This window comes from Triticum urartu, chromosome 4, assembly GCF_003073215.2.
Source record: "Triticum urartu cultivar G1812 chromosome 4, Tu2.1, whole genome shotgun sequence".
Lineage (NCBI taxonomy): Eukaryota > Viridiplantae > Streptophyta > Magnoliopsida > Poales > Poaceae > Triticum > Triticum urartu.
The window spans coordinates 589,098,718-589,111,268 of NC_053025.1; the positions used below are offsets into that span (position 1 = coordinate 589,098,718).

General features: G+C 46.2%; 1 protein-coding gene across 1 annotated transcript; it reads right to left on the minus strand.

Moving 5' to 3' along the window:
- Nucleotides 1-2,136: 2,136 nt before the first annotated feature.
- On the minus strand, nucleotides 2,137-11,486 carry LOC125552939 (probable lysine-specific demethylase SE14). The gene is made up of 7 exons (XM_048716665.1): nucleotides 10,450-11,486; nucleotides 10,282-10,360; nucleotides 10,106-10,173; nucleotides 9,362-9,512; nucleotides 7,198-7,814; nucleotides 5,914-6,318; nucleotides 2,137-4,819 (listed from the first exon to the last, which is right to left on the minus strand). The coding sequence occupies exons 1-7, from the start codon at nucleotides 11,360-11,362 to the stop codon at nucleotides 2,589-2,591; spliced, it is 4,464 nt and encodes a 1,487-aa protein (XP_048572622.1). The 5' UTR covers nucleotides 11,363-11,486; the 3' UTR covers nucleotides 2,137-2,588.
- Between the last annotated feature and the right edge of the window lie 1,065 nt (nucleotides 11,487-12,551).

The window sequence follows — 12,551 nt, forward strand, 5'->3', positions numbered from 1 at the left end:
TTTCTGCCGAGGCTTGCTACATACGGCGGCGACGGTGTTTTTTGCCGCATAGGCGATGTTTTTTTTTTTTTTGGCTGCAACTGGCTTCAGGTTTTGCTACCATTAGCGGATGCTTTTGCTACATCCATGCACGGCAACGACAACAAGAGGTGCTTTGCAGGGGGTTGCCGCGAGCCAGCCGGCCGACGGGCTGCACGAGATGCTTGCGGGTGGAAACCGGCATCAGGGGAGACGCTGCGCTCACGGTTGTGCAATGCAACGGCGGCGTGCCATGGGGAGGGAAACGGGGGCTGCGTGCTGCAACGGGGGCGCGATGATGGGGCGGGGCTGCGACGAGCCGCGTCGCGAGGGGCCAAAGCGGCGGTGTTGCTGCCTCGCCGGAGAGCGCACTGGCCCGTCGCTCGCGTCGCATGGGGAGGCACAGGCGATGAGGAGTTATTTTCTCCGTGCGTTGACGAACAGAAGGAAGAAGACAACTGGGGTTATCCAACGAGCTATAGGTAGCCAGATCGGATGGCTGCAGTGCGACCGGCCCAAACTTGAGCCGGTGCACCGGCGCAGAGTACTGCCCTTCGGTTTGGCGGTCATCAGGTCTAGAGGGAGAGGGTTCGCGCTGCTGGGAGGCCTCTCGCAAGTCACAACGAACGAAATCCTTCGGTGGTTCCCCTGCCCTCGCACCAACGATTCGTTGGTTCGGGATGGCTCCTCCCGAGCGCGAACGTCACAGAGTCCGTCTTTACTTGTGATCAAGAATCCGTGTCTACGTACTTGTTTTCTTCCATGATGATGATCCGGACTGGGTTGTTTCTCGTGTGCTCAACTTGTGTTCGTATCCAATTAGTATGTCTCTCTCTTTGTTTCTTCCTTTTCCCCTACTCGAGACGGACCCGGCTTCCTCCTCCAGACACCCCGACCTCCCCTGCATATAAGTAGCCACGCCCCCTGGCCACCAAACCAACGCAACCGCAACCATTAACGTCGTCTTCTTCTCTTCACGTAGACAAGTTTTCAATCTCAGTTTTTAGTTCTTCATGGAGAACAAGGGGACAGCAGCTGCGCCGGCGGTGCCGGAGAAGGAGGCGCAGGCGGTGGCGGCGACGTCGTGCTTCAAGAGGACGGTGGGCGAGGACGCGTCGCTGTTGGAGCTGGCCAAGGACCAGTACCGGCAGTTCGCGGAGGCGCAGGGTCGGGACCACTGGGAGTGCATCAAGAACAAGGTCAGCTCCATGTTCGCCGACCCCATCTTCGGCGGAGGCGCCAAGGACCACGGCTCAACCAACACGACGCCGCCCGTCGAGTCGCAGTAGATCGCCGTCGTCTAGATGGCCTATATATATATCGTTATCACTACTCACTCCATGAGGATCGTTAGTTGGTTGGGTCTTTTTACTTCTAGATTAATTAAACTTGTATCGTCGTCATTATGTATAATATTTTTGGATTTTGAGTTAATTAAACTACTACCTCTCTCTCAGTTTACAGGGCATGTACGTGCCCCTAGGTCGTTAATTTGACCAACTTAATACAAGTCATATATTACAAAAAAAATATACCAATATAAACTTCAGATGCTTTATTTTCAAACCGTATAATTTTTGTGCTATATAGTTTATATTAAGGTGATAAAATTGGCAACCTAGGTATACGCGTAGGACTTATATTAAGGTGATAAAACGGTAGTCAAAGTGATAACCTGGAACAACAGCTCTTTTTTATTCTCTCAATCAATGTTATTCTTGCTCCCTTGTTTTGATATACTCCATCTGTAGCAATTCCCTGGTATGGCTGTTGTTTACTTTGTGTTCCCTTGCTCAATTCGAATAAAATTACCGGGTTTTTTTAGAGGACCTGGATCCTTATGAGTCCCTAAGATCTGCACTTTATAAGTCACTTAGTCATATAAGGCAAAGCAGCAAAGAATCCAACGCCTCAGACTGTTTAACGAGTGTACAAATCAATGCTGTAATCACGTGTAGCGTGTGCCCCAGAAAGAATCAGTAGGTCTGCAATTGCAAGGTTCCCAACAATGCTGCTTCGCCTACCACAAAACCAAATCCCAAACCACTCGCATGATGTCAAGATCCTATTGCTAATAATTCGACAACCTCAGGAGAAAAACGAACGAACCAGACGATCTGTCATCATCATTGCATTGATAAACTTTAGCATAGATTAGTTTAGATACATGACTCAACTGAGGGAGATTTCGGCATCATCGCAATTGATAAAACTTTATCAAGGGATTACATACATGACTGGACTGACGGAGAAAAAGAATGAAGGGCCATCTGGCCTTTTACCCCCCAATCTATCTCTACATCCTAGACTACACTTGGCACATTGTTAACGAAGGGAATTAACACTAGGACTACCAGCCATCGGGCGGTTAATTAAATACGTGAGCTGCTAGCCTGCTACAACAAACAAAGGACCAACGTACCTCAACACACAATGCAGCACCAGCCGGAGGAGGAGCCTTTGCCCCCCAGCACCGCTGCGACGTCCAATCAGTAATGATTAAACTTCCTCCGGTGCCGACTGCGACGTCCAATCAGTAATGATTAAACTTCCTCCGGTGCCGACTGCGACTAGTCCGAGACGTATCTAAACGTCTGCCCGCAGTCAGGGACTGAGCACTCGTACGGGCGCTCCCCCGTGTGGACTCTTATGTGTTCTGTCTGCGCCCACAGCCACTTGAAGGTCATCCCGCAGCCGTCCCAGGGGCACTTGAAGGGCCTCTCGTCGCGGTGGACACACTGGTGGCGCTTCAGGTACTTGTGCGACTGGAAGCGCTTGCCGCACGACTCGTCGGTGCAGATGTTGCGCTCGTGGGCGCGGAGCTCGGCTCTGCTCTCGAATGTCATGTCGCAGAAATCGATCTCGCACTGAAATAACTCCACCACCTTGGACCTCTTGCCCTTGGTTGCGGCAGCGGAAGGTTTTGCGGTTTCAATCTGCTCTGCCGGCTCTTCAATTACTGCAGGTTTCCTCCTGGGCCTCAGCCTCTCGCATGGAGCGCGGGCAAAGCTCCCAAAACTTTGCGAATTACTGGTACTTAACTCAGATTCCCTCTTTCTTTTTTGCTTGCGCTTGCGTCTGACATAGCATATGATACTTGTTCTTTTTGAGCTTCCAATGCTTCTAGACAATATGTCTGGTTGATAAGCTTTTGGTGTGCCTGAACTTTTGCCTGTATCAGATAAACTGTTTGCTGAACTGTCAAGTATTCCTCTGCTGTTCTTCAAACCCTGGCAGTTCCAGGCACCAACTTCTTCAGCATTTTCTTGTTTATTTTGTATTTCAGCATTCTGAATCCTAAGCGATCCATCAGATGCCAAATTGGGCAAAGTCCGTCCCTTGCATGAAATAGATGCGCCAACGGAAGAGCTAGACGTCTCTATAACTTCATTGTGTGCAACATCACCTGCAGACTGGTCAATGCTAGCCAGTGTCATCAATGTCAAGGAAGCATCGTCAACCTCATCTTTTCCAGGAACATCAGCTAGAATGGATTCTTCTGCTAAAGCTCCAAGTAAAATACCAAGAGAATCCAACTCTGTGTTAACTGAATTTCTATTTTCTCCAGAGACCACAGTCGTCAAAGCAGCTTGCATGCCTTCCAAAACGATGGCATCTCTCTTCGGATACTCATGCTGTGACTCAGTAGGAATAGCGCTCTCGAGATTGACGGCCTTGTCACCAAAATGGCCGGAATTGACCTGTACTGCCGCGGCCAAGTTTCTGCCAGCATTATTACAAAGTTCAATATTCTCCTGCTCCTGTTGAACTTGGAGCTGTTTGTCTTTGCACTCTGAAGTGACATTATAAGAACCCAAGTTTTCATGATTGCTGCTGTCTTCTGCAGTCATGCTTCCATCTACAAGGAACTGTTGTGCGGACATAGCCACGGAACTAGTCAACTCATCTGACTGGACACATTGCTGTTCAGTGGTAAAGTCATCTGACACCCCAGGTGAATCCTGAGAATGCGCTGAACAAATTGAATCATCACTAGTGCTAGCACTTACCAGATCGTCAAGTTCACAGGTGCTAACACTTACTGTACCTTCACAAACTTGATGCGTCATCGGATATTCAGCAGCAGCAACAGGGATACCAATCAGATGATGCATGTCTTGATCATTGTCCACAGAACACGTGTGCATATCGACTACATCGTCAGCTTCTTGCAACCTACTTGGCTGCAGAGGGGCATTTTGTTCAGCGGTTCGCTGCCTTTTGCTACCAATCAGACAATGCATGTCTTGATCAATGTCCTCAGAACACGTGTGCATATCAGCAACATCGTCAGCTTCTTGTAACCTACTTGGCTCCAGAGGGGCATCTTGTTCAGCAGTTCGTTGTTCTTTGGCATTCTCGTAAGCATTTCCAGAAGTGCCCATCTCAGCCTTTGTAACTGCAGGGCTAACCACGTCAGGACCTACTGTGGCATTACGACAGGCAGCATAACCAACAACCCTATATGGGGTTCGTGCTCTTCTGCAGAGCCATTTGAGGTTTGGAACGACAGAAATAGGCGAAGGCTTATCTGAGATGTCTAATCTCTTCCAAAATGACAAAGGAGGTTGCTCTTGGCAACCTGGTGTTTCTTTCCTAAGCTTGGCAAAATATTTCATGTTTAGACCCATCTGTGTTGTCCAATCTCTTTCATCTTCCTTGTACCCCTCGTCATCAATTGAAATGTTGATTAGATGTAGATCAGATTTGGACGCATTTGCAAGTGGAACATCTTTACAGTCAAACTGAAACTCAATTTCCTCTGCAATTGATATTGCAAGTGCTTTTAGCTTGGTGTAATCTGCAAAAAAAATAAGGGGAATTTTTAAACTTCAAGAAATACACTAATCAAATTATGGCATTAACATGTGTAGAATTGGTTCCTAATCATGATTCAGAACAAGAGTTCACTTGAGATATTTTGAAGGAGGCATAAGCTCCGAGCTAGAGTCATTTACATGCATCTGCAATTAGCACTCTTGGGTCAACAGAGAAGGAAATGTGGGCCAAGAGCTCCCTGGATCGCTTCAGGACATATGTGCGCAATCTTTGAAGTGATCCTTTTGACCTAAAGTTTGGACTTAGTGCCATAAACAGTCAGATGCCACTCTTTTTGCTAATTAAACAAGCACCGCTACTTTGACTCCTATGCTCATTCTATCTATTGTCTATTCCATCATCGCATTATTCTGTACTGTTTTATATAGCATCCAACAGAAAGACCATTTACAAAAATAGGACATGGTGGGTCAAGTCACGTGTCATCTGTAATTTCCACACATAGCAGATATGACTGCAATTAGCTGCAAGCACAGTTCACTTGCATAACACCAGCGAATACCGACACCAATCACATCGAGCAAACACCAGAAGACCAGAGTTCAATTGTATTATATCCTTCAAAAAATAAATTGGCTTTTGTACAAATAATTGCAGTAATTTATGTGCTCCATCCTAGTACAGGGCTTCAAGACCATCCCCTCCAATTAGTATCTACTGGAATAAATTTATACAAGTCAATATGTTCCATGTTATTATATTTTTTTTTGGGATTTATCACTTGGATTACAAAAGATCGGAGATTTATTCAATGATACAAAATAATACACTGATTTTCATAGTATATTCAAGAGTTTAGTCTTTTATATAGAGGAAGAAGCCATAACTTTATTAATACAAAGAAAATAAGTCCCACAGATGAAGACAATCTAAACCAATTTAGCATCTTCTAACAAAGCTTTAACGAACCAAACATGATGACAACACATAAGTGTGTCAAAACTCAAAAGAGGAATTGCTGATTTCATATCCAGTGTTAAGGATCAAGGCAGCGTGCATCAGGCATTTGCAGTAAAAGAGAATATGAGAATAAAGGAAGTTAGCATCATACTCTACCTGCATGGCAAATGATGAGAGCATGTGCACCCCCTTTGCCTTCAAGCAACTCCTCAATCTCAAGTGCATGTTGCAAGCAGAAGATACGGGGACGTACAAATGCAGAGGTTATATTCCAGTCAACAGTGTTGCCGCAACTTTCTGTGGCTTGTGCATCAATATCACCTCTGCCAGTTTGTTTACTAAATTCTATACCAAAACGAGCACTCGGTATTTTCGTCTCAGTTGTCTCTGTGTTGATGCCCGGATTAAGGGTATTTTCACTATTGCAAGAATGTGCACTATTATTATGTGGTAGTAGGGGTCCATCAAGTCCCACACCATCTTTATCTGATTCCGCATTCTGATGACTGAAGTTAGACTGTGCCACAGGGCTGGAAGGTCTTTTGGCAATAACTGGATGTCCTGGCAAATAAGGAGAAACCTTTGTCAAATATTCACACATGCAAAAACAAAACATATCACTGTGGCTAAACCTGAAATATGAAAGAATGAAATGTACAAGAAAGTATATTTAATAAACAAGCAAGGATACTAATTATTGGTAAGCTTCATGCACTAGCCAAGGCAACCAAAAGTCAGAACTGATGGAAAGGGCTAGGCAATCCACATATACACTTCAACAACCCCTCTCACATGTGACGAGGGAAGTCAACAGGTGAATAGACTCGGAGGTATGGCTCAAGAAGCCTATATGTGGACACAGAGGGGGGGAGCAGCAATTTTTGGATAAATTGCGAAAACCAGGACTTGAACGCAAGACCTTAGGCCCTGATACCATGTTAAAGCTTCATGCACTAGCCAACGCAACCAAAAGTCAGAACTGATGGAAAGGGCTAGGCAATCTACATATACACTTCAACAATTATAATATATAAGAGAACAGTCAGAAAAAAGGGTCTAGTAATGTGTTCCATGTATCACCAAAAAATCAGCAAACAATGTAATTAAAACAAAGTAGCTGCGATGTAATCAATGATTAGCACACAGCAAGAATTCCATTGGTATTGCAATTATTCTAGACAGAATATTTCTACTTGACCATACCCATTAATTGTAACGTGCTAAAAGACAGGATCGCTCATCATGTTTGACGAAAAGAGAAAATAAGGATTCAAGGATACTAAGAATTTGATCCTAGTGAGGTTTATCATATAAGCGGAACTATGACAAGAGCGAGAAGTACCAACGATGGCAATTGACACCACAAAACAAATCTGCACCTGTCAGTAAAATGTTCACTTAGTTCCTGCACCTGTAAGAGACTACAAAAGCTGGACATACCTGAAATGCTATCATCAGGAGAACATGGAATTGCATTTGAATGGTTCTCTTTTTCACAATTCAGCTTAAATCTCTCTATATCAACAAGGGACATATCTTCCAATGCTTTCTTGGAGGGTTGCAAAATTGCCATAAATGGGAAGCCAAGAATTCCACAAGCAACGCAGGTCAATGAGCCAGAATCAATGCTCAAATCAAAAGGAAGGTCACCATCATCATCAGTGTCAGTATCAAGTTTTTGCGCCTCGGCAGCAGACATGGCATCAGATGATTTGCTGTCCATAGACATGCATTTAGGTTGTATCCCAGCTCTAGATGCAATATCATCAGATGAACTGTTCTCTTTGGGGACAGACTTGATACTGTGAACATCATCAACCTTCGAAGGAGCTTTTGGGCCAGAGGAGCAGGAATGTAAAGCAGTAGAAGATGGCAGCAGGTCAGGCTCCCATAGAACAGCATTTTCAATTAATTTCTTCTTGAGAAAAGCACACAAAAGTTCATTTTCACTAATCATATCTTGTAAGAACTCCCGTTTGACTAGTAGTTCCCTTTCTTCTTTTCTCCGATCTCTCAAACGAGAGGTTCGAATTCCATACAATAATTCTCTGGGGGTTCTGAAATCAAAATAACCAACTAGATTCAAGATTCTGAATGATAAACCTAATAATCATCTGGCAGCCTCATGATTTTAATATGGACCAAAAGCACTAGAAATCAAGCATAATTAAATCCATAATTATAGCATGGAGACCAACTGATCAAGAGAACAACTTTGTCATCATACGACAATGACAGGTGTGCTTCTTATGATAAATTTTCTTTCACGAACCAAGCGTTGCTCGGTCTGTGGGGACTGGGGAGTGATGCGCTAGCACCAACCCACCCACTGGGGTTCGACTCCTGTGGAGCAAAATTTATTCCACGGAAATTCTGGTGTCTGTCATTTTGTCTTGCAACAATGCCAAGTGCTAGTGCTTGGTTGGTCAATGATTTTTTATGTTACATGTTTCATTAGCCATAAGTTCCGACACAGAAGGCAATCATGATTCTGTCCAACATAACTAAACCACTTCTACAAACAGGAAGATACAAATCTCAATACATATAATGTAAAGGTAATGACATTGTTAGCTTAAAATGGCATTGCTAGCTTCTCAAGAGAACCTGGAGCGTTCAGAGGTCCTAGGGACATTATCATTTAAAGCTTTCCTGCCCTTCTCTTTTTAACTGTAGTGTTTGGGCTTCTGTGGTGTTCTCCTAAACTCTGAAGTTCTACTATTTTATCAGTTTATTATACATGTTAAATTCTGACAAGATACAGGCCAAATGCATGATCATTGAATGGTATTAAATAATGAATTTTCCTATTACATTTAATACTAAGTGTTACCTTCAGCCATGTTATCGCACCTCCGAACAGTGAAATGCTAATGATACCTATTGCCATCGATAAAAAGTCTCTGTAGATTCGAATGGTGATCATTTCTGTTCCTAACTTCTTATCTATAAGAAGTTATGTGACTAATTTCTCTTGTGAAGGCGCAGCATTGATGTGTGTTGGGCAAATAAAGAATCAGAATGGGTCTTACACACCATAGGTAACTGGATAAGGGACAGCACCAAGTTACAATTTATGTTAAACCACATAACAGCAACTGGTGATTTTTGCTCCTACAAGCTAGTGGGATGATGGTTGGCAAGCCACAATGTTAACCAGATGCAGCCTTCAACAAAAATATAAGCTACGGGTAGAGAAGTACTAATGCAATATTCGATACTTGTATTGGGGATCTTCTACTGCAGAACTCATTTTCATGTTTCAATGGTATCACTTATCTATCAATGTGATATGATTCCCTGGTCTCTGAGCAAATAATTTAAATTTGTTATCTTGGTGTACCAGATGATGCAGGCGCCTACTACCCCCCCCCCCCCACACACACACACAAGTTCCAATAGATGTACAAATACTTCTGAACTTATACATAAGAAATTCAGCATCCAGACCTAACAAATGTATATCCCATGCATAATCACTTTGTTATGCCAGAGCTAACGAGTACATCTAATTAAACCGCTTATTCTACCATTTGGCTCTTGTAGGGAGACAAAAAAAGTATTCTGCATTGATCTGTATGTAGGGTCATAAATAAAAGTTTACCTGGATATAAAGGAAACTGCTAGCAAATACAGTAGCTGTTGATGAGAAAGCATTGGAAGATAATTCATCACAGCTCTTCGAACTGCGGCCTCTTTGGCAAACTTCAGCCACTGGGGAGTTGCAAAGTTGGCAGCTTCTCCACAATTAAATCCTGTAATATATTGGTCAGGCCATTTAGAACTGCTGCACAGAACAATCAAAATGCATAGATGTAGATCTTCAGTCTCTACGCTGTACATTATCTGGTGGTCGCGCAAAATAAATTGTCCTTATACATAGGTAGTACCTCAGGGGAGTTTAAGTCATAGTAGAAGCCCTCAACTTAATATTACAGGCATGCAGAGATAACACTATCCTGGTCATTAACAAACTTTAGAGCAGCATTATAGACTTACGAAGTTAAATTCTTTGAATGTTTATAAACAAAACGGGTAGAAGTCCAATGCAGCAAAACAACTATAACGATATGAAAATCAAACATGGCCGGACTTCTGGCAAAAAAAAAATCAAGAGTTCCCTAGTAGTTTTGATATGTACCTAGATATCAAAAGTTATTTTGATGTAACAATACAACAACAGCACACATCAGGGCACGGGCAATCGTGGATTATTTTAGTTTACTGCCAGTGCCATAAACATAAAATTACACCATAGCTGTAATACATAGTCTAACAATTATCAAATCACGATAACGGAATGTCATAACAACAGGTGTAATGAAATCTAAAGCCTAGATGAACTGACCATGGCTAAACCCGACATGGTAGGCCCTTGGGAACGTCACCACAAATTCACCAGGATGCTGCACCAATCTGAAGCACAGATGCAGAATGCATATCAGTGCAGAAATTAAATGTTAATGTACCATAGCCACTTTTTGACAAGAAAACAATGAGCAGTGACCATTTCAGAGAATGTACCTACAACAGGGCAGACCAGCGGCTACAATGACCTCAGGGGACATCAATGTCGTTTTCTCCCCAAGCACTGCCAGGGACGCTGCACGAACAAACATTCAGTCGATTCATAATACTAGAACGATGAATATACTGATCACATAAGCAAACATAAGAAAGGGAAATAAATACCAAGGCGATCAGGATTGCCTCCATAGCCATGCACACGGATAACTTCCTCAAGCTCGGCCGCCCGATCCCCAGGGACCGCGTACCACGTCTTGGGCGCACCGGTGTGCAGGAAGTTGAGGCTGTGGAGCTCATGGTCCTCGATGTGCCATGCGAACCAGCTGAAGAGCATCCCGATGTAGACCATGGGAGAAGTGACACCGGGAACATCATCTGGCATGAACCGGGTGAGCGACCCTGGAGCCCGCGCGATGGCCTGGAGGTTCCAGGGGCTGCTGGAGAGCTTCCACCCCGTGGCCTTGTCCCCTTCATCCGGCGAACTCGGGTCGCCCTCCCGCCTCCGCTTCTTGTGCGGGCGGCGATGCGACTGCGCGGAGGCCGCGAAGCCGGATCCGGGGACGTCGTTGGCGTACTCGACGTAGATGGGGCGGTCGGCGGAGGCCTTCCAGAAGAGGGACTCGACGGCGAGCGGGGTCGGGTCGCGGAGGCCGGCGAGGTGGGCCCTGGCGAAGGCGCGGGACTTGGCCTCGAACTGGTCGAGCGTGTAGCGCTCCCCGCTCTGCCAGACCTGCTTGAGCACCTGCGGCGGCGGGCGGCCGCGGCGCGCGGTGCCCAGCTCCTGGTGGCGGGTGGTGAAGAGGGCGGCGGGGGCGGTAGGGTTGGAGGAGGAGGGGTCGGGGTCGGGGTCGGGGGAGTGGGAGGGGGAGGAGAGGAGGGAGCGGTTGAGGTGGGCGAAGACGTAGCGGCGGGAGGGGCGGTGGTAGGGCGGGATGACCTTGCAGATGCCGAAGGCGGCGGCCTCGCGCTCGACGCGGGAGAGGAAGGCGATGGGGTCGGCGAACTCGGACTCGGTGGGGCGGTACTCCGGGGCGCGGGGCAGGCCGCGGAGCCAGGCCGGGACGGGGGGCTCCGGCATCGGGGCGGGGCTAGGGTTTTGGGCGGCGGCGACGGCGAGGCGGGGGCAGCATTTGGGTGGGGATGGGAGGGGAGGGTTTGAGGAGGGGAATGGCTCAACGCCAGCAGCGGGGGTGGAAACTGAGAAGACGGTGTGTGGACTCGGGCTTTTCTGCCTGCGGTTGCCTACTGCGTACTGCCTGCCGGCAGGGAAAGCAAAGCAAAGCAAAGCCAAACACTACCAGCATTCCTACTCAAATGACGAGCAATAATAGCCCCCGGTTATACATTTTACTATCATGCAAAGCAGAATGCAGACTACTTAAGTCATGAGCACAAGTGGCACTAGGGTCCTGTTTACCAATCAAACACTTTCCTATGAAATAGCCAAAGTAACGAACAAAAGGAAAATGAATACTGCAAATTCTTCCATGTATAATTCCCCTAGTTTCACCATTGCAAATACTCCTAAGAAACAACTCAAAATCACTCTTTCGAGGTTCATCATATGAACCCCAAAATGGGATTTTGAATGCATAACAAAACTCGTCAATATACATGTTATAAGATTTACCATATCCCCCGCAAAAAAAAATTAAGATTTATCATATAACCGAAAGACAACTCAAGGTGCAGTATGATGGGGTATATATTTAAATCTTGCCGAAAGTGTCGGTGAGCTGGTAATATTGAGTACACTTATCTAAGTGGAAGTCGTCAAGCCAGCATTCTCCACAAAATTGTACCAACTCCTGTCGACACCATTCATAAAAGTATATGTCGGGGGGATGACCCCGGGTAGGCATTGGAACCCGGATCCCTTTTCAACGGGGTGGCCGACGCCCCTCAATCCGGCTGGCCGGCCCACCGTCTCCTCAGCGCGAGCCGGCTCGGCATGGCTACCCGGCCCGGCCGGCTAGCCTATGCGGGTTAGCCACAAGACGATGACCAGTCCTTCCGGACGCACAACAGGACGACTCTCCACGACGGGGCAAGCATGGCCACAGTGCTCCCCTCTTTTACACCGGGCCGAGCGGGCGTGGCTACAGTGCTCCCTACACCCCCACCTAGGGCGGGCGGCGACTGAGCAACGCAATCATGTAGTTGGGCGGCACTATCCGCCTCATGATGCAAGACACGGTGTGCCACAGTGCCGTGCTGCCGGCCGGACCCACACCCGACGAACCTGGCAAGACCCGCACCCAGTGGAC